Genomic DNA, 12,926 nt, shown 5'->3' on the forward strand with positions numbered 1-12,926 from the left:
TCATGTTCATTTCCTCAGTGCCGGGGTATGTTCAACCTGAGCCAGGGTAAACAGGCTGCTTGGGCAACGATGATGCTCACTGGATCTGTTTTCAAAAGTTTCATAAGTTGGACACAGGAAAAATCAAGGTTCTCTTTAAAAACGAAGATTAAGCTTTTAATAATCTTTTTTCTTTGCTCTGTCAAATGCAGTGGTGTAAAAATATTTTAAAGTACTACTTAAGTAGTTTTTTGGTGTATCTGTACTTTATTTATAGTTTGACAACTTTTACTTCACTACATTCCTAAAGAAAATAATGTACTTTTTTACTCCAAACATTTTCCCTGACACCCAAAAGTACTCATTACATGTTGAGTGCTTAGCAGGACAGGAAAATGGTCCAATTCACACACTTATCAAGATGACACATGGTCATCCCTACTGCCTCTGATCTGGCAGACTCACTAAACACACATGCATAGTTTGTAAATTATGTCTGAGTGTTAGTGTGTACCCCTGGCTATCTATACATTTTAAAAACAAGAAAAAGGCAGTGTCTGGATTACTTTAATATTAGGAATTTTAAATGATACCTAAGTATATTTTAGAAATTACATTTGCTTTTGATACTTAATTATATTTAGAACCAAATACTTTGACTTTTATTCAAGTATTTTACTGGGTGACTTTCACTTTTACTTGAGTAACTTTCTATTAAGGTATCTATACTTTTACTCAAGTATAACAATTGTGTACTTTTTCCACCACTGGTCAAATGGGTGTACATGTACACCCATTTGGTATTGAAATCAGTCCTCCAACATCTCTGTATTATGTTAGATTGGTCTTGAGTTACCGTCAGATACTGTATGACATCCGTTCTGTTGTCCTCATTAATCAGATTGTACTGTCACAGTCCAATACCAATAATCCAATTTAGATGATGACATTTCATGATCATTAGTCAATGAACTCCAGACATCAGTTGAAGAAAGATTTGGGACATGATACACAATACCAGTCAAAAGTTTAGACACACCTACTTATTCCAAGGTTTTTCTTTATTTGTACTATTTTCTACATTGTAGAATAATTGTGAGGACATCAAAACTATGAAATAACACATGGAATCATGTAGTAACCAAAATAGTATTAAACAAATCTAAATATATTTTTGTATTTGAGATTCTTCAAAGTAGCCACCCTTTGCCTTAATGACAGCCTTGATGACAGCTTTGCACAATCTTGGCATTTTCTCAACCAGCATCATGAGGAATGCTTTTCCAACAGTCTTGAAGGAGTTCCCGCATATGCTGAGCACTTATTTTTATTTCACTCTGCGGTCCAACTCATCCCAAACCACCTCAATTGGATTGAGGTCAGGTTATTGTGCAGGCTAGGTCATCTGATGCAGCACACGCTAAGCACAAACCAGATGGGATGGCATATCGCTGCAGAATGCTGTGGTAGCCGTGCTGGTTAAATCACTGACCGTGTCACCAGAAAAGGACCATCACACTTCCTCTTCTATGCTTCACTGTGGGAACCACACATGTGGACATCATCCGTTCACCTACTCTGCGTCTCACAGACAGAGGTTAACACCAAAGGACACAGATTTCCACCGGTCTAATGTCCATTGCTCGTGTTTCTTGGCCCAATCAAGTCTTTTCTTCTTATTGGTGTCCTTTAGTAGTGGTTTCTTTGCAGCAATTCAACCATGAAGGCCGGATTCACACAGTCTCCTCTGAACAGTTGAGATGTGTCTTACTTGAACTCTGTGAAGCATTTATTTGAGGTGGTTAATCTGAGGTGGTTAACATTTAATGAACTTATCCTCTGCAGCAGAGGTAACTCTGGGTCTTCCTTTCCTGTGGCAGTCCTCATGCGAGCAAGTTTCATCATGGCACTTGATGTTTTTTGCGACTGCACTTGAAGAAACTTTCAAAGTTCTTGAAATTTTCCACATTGACTAACCTTCATGTCTTAAAGTAATGAGGGACTGTCGCTTCTCTTTGATTATTTGAGCTGTTCTTGCCATAATATGGACTTGGTCTTTTACCAGGTAGGGCTATCCGCTGTATGCCTCCTCTACCTTTTCACAACACAACTGATTGGCTCAAACACATTAAGAGGAAAGAAGTTCCTCAACTTTTACAAGGCACACCTGTTAATTGAAATGCATTCCAGGTGGCTACCTCGTGAAGCTGGTTGAGAGTGCCAATATTGTGCAAAGTTGTCATCAAGGCAACGGGTAGCTACTTTGAAGAATGTCAAATATAAAATATTTTAACACTTTTTGGGGGGATTACTACACGATTCCTTATGTGTTATTTCATAGTTTTGATGTCTTCACTATTATTCTACAATGTAGAAAATAGTAAAAATAAAGAAAAACCCTTGAATGTGTAGGTGTGTCCAAACCTTTGACTGGTACGGTAGGTATACAGTTGCTCCACTTCTCAAAAGGTCAATGGGTTCTGATCTGTGCAGTCTGAATTACACTATGACTAGAGCAGAACCAATATGTTTGTGTATGAGTCAATGTTGTGACCCTTTGTTCTCCTGTACTCCTAGGTGTGAAGCCATTAATAGTGGAAGATACGTATCTCCTCTGTCCTGCACCCATTCTCCAGGAAGAGGGAATGTAAGTACTATAATCACTGAAAGAATATCAGTTTTTCTCTTTATCTGCTGTTTATCTGCTGATGTTTCTGTCACATCCTAACCACACGCTATCTCTTTACACCCCTGTTGTGTTCCAGGGCAGCCAACCTCTATGTCAGCATGAATGAAGGTCTCAGTTTTATCTCCAGTTCAGTCACCATTACAACAGTGGGCTGTGTAAGTATAGTGGGGTGGTGCATGTTGTTGCACCCCCAAACTATGACAGTTAGTCCCCTGTAGTTACATGATTACAGGCACTTTAACTTTCTGATGGGTCTCAGCCTTTGCACTGGTGGAACATGCAGGTCAGTGGAGACTCAGTTTGACCTGTGTCTCTCTCTCTCTCTTTCTCTCTCTCTTTGTCCCAGTCTGATGGAACCATCCTGGCCATTGCCCTGCTCATCCTCATGCTGCTTTTAATCCTCATGATTCTCTGGTGGTTCTGGCCTCTTTGCTGCACTGTGGTGAGTCACATAAACTACATGTCACATTCACACTCATGGACAGTGTCTTACAAGCGTGAACCTTTTTAAACTTTTATTTTATTAAATACAAATTGCCCTATATGGTAGACCTATGTGTAGCTTGAAGCATTTTCTGAGAGAACTCTATGTCCTTTATACACTGGCATAATGCTCACAGATGATCACGGATGTATTTTACGGAGTTATTTTATCTGAATAAATCACACTCAAGTCATCTTGCTAATCTAAACAGTATTTCCATGGTGAGAGGGGTTCTATGAGTCAGTGAAGGATGAGACTCTTTGGCCTTTTTGGCCTCCAATTGATTTTATTAGTCCATTATGCCCCGAGGCCACCAGAGGTCAGTAGTAAAGGTGTGCTGAAGTACTTAGTCCCTCTGTTGAAGTAGTTTGTTCCACTGGAGGTCACAGGACAGTGGTTCTCAACTCCAAGGTCGAGGACGATATAGCTTCTTTATGCTGTTCTTGTATTTAGACATAAACCGTCCCAGCCAGGCCTGACAAAATGGATCACAATTTAACCACTTTTTTTTAACCAATTTCCCATCAAGCCTGGAAACAGAAAAGTTGGAAAGACGCAGAAAATTGTATTTTTTTATATGTTTAGTTCTTGTCAGTTATTTTCAGTGGACACCCTTGCCTAGCACTGTTTAGGAGAGTGATGCTATTTTACCATGGGAAATCAGAGAGCATCCCAGCCTTTGGGATTGGGAAGCACAGGGAAAAATAAGTCTAATTTCAAGTAATGAATATTCATTGCCTTGACCGGGTTCATTTCTTAGTTATAGTTGCTCAACGTTTTGTTAGCCATGGACACACCAAGCATGTATTTTCCTATAGATTGAGCAAAGTGAATGAGGAAAATACAGATTATCAATATTTACTAAACATCTCAATGATTTTAATATTCTTCTACATCATCATAGAGCTCTGCCAAAATCCAACAGGAGGAGCTGGTAGTTAAAAGCCTACATGTCTGTGAAGAGGTCCTTTTTTCTGGAACACATTTTACACAGGGTTTCTTGAATTTCCTCATAGCTAAAAACAGAAAAACAAGTGAGCGTGGAGCATAGACTCGCATGCCTTTTACTATTCCCCCACCCCCCTGTAAATAGTAGGAAAAAGGAGAGAGAAAAACAATTCCTGAGCCATGTGTTTTCATGCAACCCTGTTTTTGGCACACATCACTGTGACATATATTTTAATGTGTTTTTGAAGTACATTTGTTTTTTACATTCATGTCACGAGTGTAACCCCCCCCCCCCCCCTCCCCTCTCTCTCTCTTCATAGATTATCCATGAGCCCCCACCAGCGGTAGTGGAAGACAGTTCGGTAGGTAAACCCTTGATGTTGATTACTTTTGGGGGGGTGGGGTTAATATATTTTATATCTTCTATTAGTCTCCAGAAGAAAAGTTTCCATTCACTCACTGTTACACAATGATATGGCTGTTAAATTGTGTAATGGCCATTAAGCAGAACATAAATACACTTGCAGCCATTTGTTTTATAGTTAAAGTAGTCACATTCTTTTTTTTTTTTTTTTTTACTGAACAACAGTTATCCTTGATGTATATTTCCTATCCACGAGAGAGAAAAAACTAGGCTACAAGGATAGTGGACTGGCTGACATGTAGCACATCCATTTGGAGTGTTAATAGGTGTAGGAACCCATTACGTATGGTCCATTTTCTTCAATAACCTCAACTCACTGACCTTTTTAGTATTCCCCTGGATTTTATAGACTGACATATGACCAAGATGTTTCTCCACCCATGTCATGAGGACAACACCCTCCCACTGTGAAGCCCTGTCTTTCCCCTCAGCTCATCTTGTCCTAAACCACCCCTTACTCTCAGCAAACACATTCTGATAAAAAGGCATGAGAGCTTCTTTGAACAGACCCTTCTCTGGTCACTGTACAAACTGATAATCCATTTCTATACCTCCCCTGTATGATGATAATAAAGCTGAGAATAATTGTCTGTTTAGATCACTATATGGGATTCCTGTTTTAGTTTAAGCTTTCAATTAAGGCCTTATTTAAGAGCCATCTGTTTTGGAGTCCCTTTCTTGAGATCCCACTGGGAATTCACTGACTAATCTGATTAATCAAATAATTCTTATATAATATTTTCTTCACAATAATACAGCATCGCAAATGACTCTAGTTACAAAACATTCTCAACTAGCAACGGAATTCTATCCAGGTCATATGTGACTCATTTTAATGACACAGTTTTTACAGCCCATACTCATTTAATAATGTTGAAATTATTTTCCTTTTAGTATAAATCCTTTGTTCCATTTTTTGGATGCAACTTTGGTTGTAAAGTCAGGAAAGAATAGAGAGGCAGCCAAAAAGGTGTATAGTGACAGTCCAATGTACTTTTCTTCTCAACTTGTATATCATAGATTTACCTGTCTTTTTAGACGTTTTTGTAAGATATTGTCATAAAATCCCCTCATTAACAAGCACATGGAATGTACACAAAAAGTGTGAAGTAATCATCTCCCCCACTCCTCTAATTCAATGAAATCATACAGGAGGTATCTCCTCCAGTTTTCTGTGAAGCTTTTTGCCCATTGTCCGTGTCTCTGTGAGGGCGATGGCGTCAGCCTGTTGTTATTTCCGCCTCCTCTCTGGCAGGCCCTGATCACAGGCCTGATGGATTCGATTAGTGTGAATCTGGGTCTATTAAAGAGCTGAAACATGAGGGGGGCTGTGGGCTCGGTCATTTCCTCTGATCTGACGCATGCCATGGACTGGACGGGAGGAGGCGAGGGGGAGAGAGAGGAGAAGGAGACTAATTTAGACACAAAAAGGAAATCATACCCAGGGCTTGAAATATTAGATTGTGAGTAGGGTATATGAGAGATGGAGAGGCAGAGTGCTTGGTGTATAGGCTGTACCTCAGAACCGACAGTACCAGTGTTGTATGAAATGATTAATTATCTCACACCCTGAATTTTTATTAACCCTGTCTGGGACATTGTGCAAAGAGTGGGATCTTTACACTATCCCCCCCCCCCCCAGGATGAGGAAGAAGATGGGATGCCTAAGAAGAAGTGGCCCACGGTCGATGCCTCCTACTATGGGGGCAGAGGTGTGGGTGGAATCAAAAGGATGGAGGTGAGCTTCGCTGGAACCCTGCTGTATTTAAGCTCTGACAAGCTGATTTCATAATACTGTACTTGCCCTCAATCGCCTGTCAATCTACAGCTGTTCTCTCCATGCTATTTGATCTAGGAACTATGTTTGACAGATCTGCAATGGCAAACAACCAAGCACACACTAAGTGGTTGGCCGAGCGCGCCCCCATTCACATCGACGGGGCTGTAGTGGTGCGGGTTGAGAGCTTAAAGTTCCTCGGTGTCCACATCACCAAGGACTTATCATGGTCCAAACACACCAACACAGTTGTGAAGAGGGCACGATAATGCCTCTTCCCCCTCAGAAGGCTGAAAAGATTTGGCATGGGCCCTTAGCTCCTCATAAAGTTTGACAGCTGCACCATAGAGAGTTTGACTGGCTGGATCACCGCCTGGTATGGCAACTGCTCTGCATCTGAACGCAAGGCGCTACAGAGGGTGGTGCATACGGCCCAGTACGCACCAGTACGCAGGACCTCTATACCAGGCGCTGTCAGGGGAAGCACCTAAAAATTGTCAGACTCCAGCCACCCAAGTCATAGACTGTTCGCTCTGCTATGGCATGGCAAGCAGTACCAATGCACCAAGTCTGGAACCAACAAACCCTGAATAGCTTCTACCCCAAAGCCATAAGACTGCTAAATAGTTAACCAAAGAGCTGGTCAGACTATCTGCATTGACCCTTTTTGCACTAACTTTTTCGACTCCTCACATACGCTGCTGCTACTGTTCATTATCTATAAATATTTACCTCAATTACCTCGTACTCCTGCACCTCGACTCGGTACTGGTACTCCCTGTATATAGCCAAGTTATCGTTACTCATTGTGTATTTGTTCCTTGTGTTATTTTTTCTCCATTTTTCTCTCTGCGTTGTTGGGAAGGGCCCTTAGGTAAGCATTTCACTGTTATGCTTCATAAACAAAAGGTGTAGACTGTGACAAATTGAATGTGCCAGGTTGAAATGAAGCTAGACATGTTTAAAAAATATCTGCTTGTTATTATTTGTCAGGTGCGTTGGGGTGAGAAAGGCTCTACTGAGGAGGGAGCCAAACTGGAGAAGGCAAAGAATGCCAGGGTGAAAATGCCTGAGCAGGAGTTCATACAGTCCCCCACCCGCATTCTCAATAATGGCATGCGCAAGCCTCCAGGTCCTCACAAGTGGTACTCACCAATCAAGGTATTGACATGGCCAATATAAAAGAAACTCATTGCACACAAAGCTGTCAAGTTCAATCACATACACAACATGGCTTCCGATATTATATACACTGAGTGTACAAAACATTATGAACTTGGCATAGACTGACCAGGTGAATACAGGTGAAAGCTATGATCCCTTATTGTTGTTACTTGTTAAATCCACTTACTTCAATTTAGTGAAGGGGAGGAGACAGGTTAAAAAGGATTCTTAAGCCTTGAGACAATTGAGACATGGATTGTGTATGTGGGCCATTCAGAGGGTGAATGTGCAAAACAAAATATGTAAGTGCCTTTGAACAGAGTATGGTAGTACTGTATGTGCCAGGCACACAGGCTTGTGTCAAGAACAGCAATGCTGCTGGGTTTTTCACGCTCAACAGTTTCCCATGTGTATCAAGAATGGTCCACCACCCAAATAACATCCAGCCAACTTGACACAACTGTGGGAAGCACTGGAGTCAACATGGGCCAGCATCCCTGTGGAACGCTTTTGACACCTTGTAGAGTCCATGCCCCAAAGATTTGAAGGTGTCCAGAGGGGATGGGGGGGGGGGGGGGGTGCAAGTCAATATTAGGAAGGTGTTCTTAATGTTTTGTATATCTTGTGTATAGACTGATGGGATGGGTTGAAGCTGGAGTTGACTATGTAGGAATTTCATGTGGAATATTTGAGTGTTGGTGTCCCAGTCCTTAGGTGACCACTGGCATGGTGCCCCTACACACAGATCCAGGAGGTAGTTAAAGGCATTGTTCTATACATCCTGACAGTCAGCAGGGGATAGCTAATATAAACCAGATACACACTTGACTGACCTCCAAGAGACAAGGGCTGCAGAGCTAGCAGTTTTGTGAAGAAAAACAGATCATTTTCCAACCTCTTAGCAGTGGCTGGGTCTATGCAGAATTCACAATGATCAAATATCATTTGTTCAGGCTCTGGCTTTGAGGAGGAAAATTGAAATAATCTGAGTCAGATGTTTTATCATTAAATCGGATTACGATCTACAAAGTGAATCCTCTTGTTGGTGACAGATAGGCATTCAATGACACAATTGTGGAGTGGTGGTTTGAGTTCGAAAGTATGACTATGGAGTGTAAATATACATGCTGTATAGTGACTTAGTCACAATACACACAAACCCACAAAAAAAATAAAAAGCATCTTAAAGGTTCTTATTGGTATTGTGTACTGCTCTGTGATTGCAGGGCAAATTGGACGCTCTGTGGGTGTTGCTGTCGAAAGGCTATAACCGCGTGTCTGTGTTGAGACCACACCCAGGAGACAAGGTAAGAGCCAACAAGCTGGATACATGTAGACCGAGCAAGGCTCATGTGAGGACAATAATCAGGCCCACTTATACAAGCCAACTCTGACTGCTTCAGATTGAACCCGATGCTCTCTGAAATACATCATGGTTTCCATGGCAGGAAAATGACTTCTCTTTGCACTTTTCCTGATCCAGAAACCTGTAACCAACAGTAACAGTGCAGTAACACAATTGTTATGTACAGCAGTCTCTAAAACATACAGTACTTTAGCTATACTATTATATCACCACATGATGTTTATTGACCTGTTTACATCTCTCAGACCGAAAGGTTCTGAAGTTCAACTATTTAACAAGAAGGTTTTACCTACCGAGTGCTTGTCTTTTCCTACTTGCACTGACTTTGCTGAACAACTTTGTTGGGGGAAAGGTACTTGCTACGATTGTGATATTTTGTTGTCTCACCTAGCTATCTACAGATGAATGCACTAATGTAAGTCGCTCTTGATAAGAGTGTCTGCTAAATGACAATGAAATGAAATAAATCAAGTAACTATATACACTACCATTCAAAAGTTTGGGGTCACTTAGAAATGTCCTTCTTTTTCAAATAAAAACTTGATTTTTTTGTCCATTTAAAATAACATCAAATTGATCAGAAATACAGTGTAGACATTGTTAATGTTGTAAATGACTATGGCTGGAAACGTCAGATTTGTTTAAGGGAATATTTACGTAGGCGTACAGAGGCCCATTATCAACAACCATCACTCCTGTGTTCCAATGGCACGTTGTGTTATCCAAGTTGATAATTGCAAAAGGGTTTTCTAATGATCAATTACCCTTTTAAAATTATGTTAGCACAGCTGGAAACTTGTGCTGATTAAAGAAGAATTAAAACTGTACTTCTTTAGACTAGTTGAGTATCTGGTGCAGATTCGATTACAGGCTCAAAATGGCCAGAAACAAATAACTTTCTTCTGAAACTTATCAGTCTATTCTTGTTCTGAGAAATGAAGGCTATTCCACGTGAGAAATTGCCAAGAAACTGAAGATCTTGTACAACGCTGTGTACTACTCCCTTCACAGAACAGTGCAAACTGGCGCTAACCAGAATAGAAAGAGGAGTGGGAGGCCCCGGTGCACAACTGAGCAAGAGGACAAGTACATTAGTGTCTAGTTTGAGAAACAGAATCCTCACCAAGTCCTCAACTGTCAGCTTCAATAAATAGTACCCGCAAAGCACCAGTCTCAATGTCAACAGTGAAGAGGCGACTCCCCCAGATCATCACAGTGGGTGCAAGACACTGTGGCTTGTAGGCCTCTCCAGGTCTCACACCCACTGAAATCTGGTGGATCGGTGATGATCTGGGGTGCTTCAGCAAGGCTGGAATCGGGCAGATTTGTCTTTGTGAAGGATGCATGAATGATGCCACGTGCAATGTTGTCCTGGAAGGAAACTTGCTTCCTTCTGCTCTGACAATGTTCCCAAACTCTGAGGATTGTTTTTTCCAGCAGGACAATGCTCCATACCACACAGCCAGGTCAATCAAGGTGTGGATGGAGGACCACCAGATCAAGACCCTGAACCAGCCCAATCTCCAGACCTGAACCCCTTTGAAAACCTCTGGAATGTGATCAAGAGGAAGATGGATGGTCACAAGCCATCAAACAAAGCCGAGCTGCTTGAATTTCTTTTGCGCCAGGAGAAGCATAAAGTCACCCAACATCGATGTGAAAGACTGGTGGAGAGCATGCCAAGATGCATGGAAGCTGTGTTTGAAAATCAGGGTTATTCCACCAAATATTTATTTCTGAACTCTTCTTAAATTAAAACATTAGTATTGTGCTGTTTAAAAATGTCTTTGCATTATTCAAGGTCTGACAATACTGCATATAATTTATTTTGACCAGTTGTCATTTTCTGCAAATAAATGCTCTAAATGACTATATTTATTAGGAATTTGGGAGAAATGTTGTCAGTAGTTTATAGAATAAAACAATTTTACCCAAACACATACCTATAAATAGTAAAACCAGAGAAACTGATAATTTTGCAGTGGTCTCAATTTATTCTGGAGCTGTATATAGACAGTACCAGTCAAAGGTTTGGACACCTACTCATTCAAGGGTTTTTCTTTATTTATTTTTTTACTATTTTCTAGATTGTGGAATAATCGTGAAGACATCAACTAGGAAATAACACATATGGAAAGTAGCCATTTTAGATTATTCAAAGTAGCCACCCTTTGCCTTGATGACAGCTTTGCACACTCTTTGCATTCTCTCAACCAGCTTCATGAGGAACATATGCTGAGCACTTGTTGGCTGCTTTTCCTTCTCTGCGGTCCAACTCATCCCAAACCATCTCAATTGGTTTGAGGTCAGGTGATTGTGCGGCAGGTCATCTGATGCAGCACTCCATCACTCTCCTTCTTGGTCAAATAGCCCTTACACAGCCTAGAGGTGTGTTGGGTCATTGTCCTGTTGAATAACAAATGATAGTCCCACTAAGCGCAAATCAGATGGGATGATATATTGCTGTAGAATGCTGTGGTAGACATGCTGGTAAAGTGTGCCTTGAATTCTAAATAAATCACAGACCGTGTAACCTGCAAAGCACCATCACACCACCACCTCCATGCTTCACTATGGGAACCACACATGCGGAGATCATCCGTTCACCTACTCTGCATCTCACAAAGACACAGCGGTTGGAACAAAAAATCTAAAATTTGGACTCATCAGACCAAAGGACAGATTTCCACAGGTCTAATGTCCCTTGCTCGTGTTTCTTGGCCCAATCAAGTCTCTTCTTGTTATTGGTGTCTTGTTAGTGATTTCTTTGCAGCAATTTGACCATGAAGGCCAGATTCGCGCAGTCTCCTCTGAACAGTTGATGTTGAGATCTGTCTGTTACTTGAACTTTCTGAGGCTGATAGCTCTAACTTATCCTCTGCAGCAGAGGTAACTCTGGGTCTTCCTTTCCTGTGTCGGTCCTCATGAGAGACAGTTTCATCATAGAGCTTGATGATTTTTGCAACTGCTCTTGAAGAAACTTTCGAATTTCTTGAAATGTTCCAGATTGACTGACCTTCATGTCTTAAAGTAATGATGGACTGTCGTTTCTCTTTGCTTATTTGAGCTGTTCTTGCCATAATATGGACTTGGTCTTTTACCAAATAGGGCTATCTTCTGAATACCACCTCTGCCTTCTCACAACACAACTGATTGGCTCACACCTGTTAATTGAAATGCATTCCAGGTGACTACTTCATGAAGCTGTTTGAGAGAATGCCAAGAGTGTGCAAAGCTTTGAAGAATCTCAAATACAAAATATTTGTTTAAAACGTTCATGAGTTATTTCATAGTTTTGATGTCTTCTATTATTCTACAATGTAGAAAATAGTAAAAATAAAGAAAAACCCTTGAATGAGTAGGTGTTCTAAAACTTTTCTGTTTCAAATATTTTTTATTAAACACACACAAGAATGGTGTATAGGTATAAAAGACAGGTATACAATTCTTATCTAAACATAAAAGAGCATACAGGAACAACAAGACCCAGAGTTCTGGGTGCAAAACAAATAATAGAAAACACGACATACAAAACAAGGACACGTATAAAGAAAGAGGGAAGATGCCCCCCCCCCCTTATTCCCCCCTATTCCCTCCCCCCCCCACCCCCCTCCCAACTGCTCGGGTGGCAGGACCAGCACATGCTGCCCAAAGGTAGATTAAAATATTACAATTGAGAGTGCGTTAATAAGTACAAATTCACAGCGCCAACTCGTCCAAGTAGGAGAGGAAAGGCTGCCAGATTTGATCAAATGTTGATAATTTATTGTTCAGAATATATCTAATTCTTTCTAAGTGTACAGTGTTTGCCAATTCACTGAGCCATAATTTGGTAGAGGGCAGGTGTTCTAAAACTTTTGACTGGTAGAGTATGTATGTTATATTTTAATAGGGAACTATGAAATCCAAGCAAAAAGGGAATTGGGTTTTTAATGTCACATGCCTTTCTTGCATTTTAACTTGTAATTTAGGTATATTGGTTAGAAAATTGACCATTTTATTATTTTATTTTCACCCCTTTTTTTGTGGTATCCAATTGGTAGTTACAGTCTTGTCTCATCGCTGCAACTCCCGTACGGACTCGGGAGAGGCGAA

General features: G+C 40.8%; 1 protein-coding gene across 2 annotated transcripts in view; it reads left to right on the forward strand.

The window, feature by feature from the left end:
• LOC110536021 (anthrax toxin receptor 1) overlaps positions 1-12,926 on the forward strand; it is a 50,989-nt gene that overhangs the window by 25,257 nt on the left and 12,806 nt on the right. For both annotated transcript variants that reach the window (XM_090190620.1, XM_036935855.2), the window contains exons 11-17: positions 2,557-2,626; positions 2,745-2,823; positions 3,015-3,110; positions 4,421-4,462; positions 6,167-6,262; positions 7,295-7,462; positions 8,692-8,772. In XM_090190620.1, the coding sequence (XP_090046746.1) occupies positions 2,557-2,626; positions 2,745-2,823; positions 3,015-3,110; positions 4,421-4,462; positions 6,167-6,262; positions 7,295-7,462; positions 8,692-8,772 (632 nt within the window). The remainder of the gene's footprint in view (positions 1-2,556; positions 2,627-2,744; positions 2,824-3,014; positions 3,111-4,420; positions 4,463-6,166; positions 6,263-7,294; positions 7,463-8,691; positions 8,773-12,926) is intronic.

Source organism: Oncorhynchus mykiss, chromosome 11, assembly GCF_057628025.1.
Source record: "Oncorhynchus mykiss isolate SJ-2025 chromosome 11, ASM5762802v1, whole genome shotgun sequence".
NCBI lineage: Eukaryota > Metazoa > Chordata > Actinopteri > Salmoniformes > Salmonidae > Oncorhynchus > Oncorhynchus mykiss.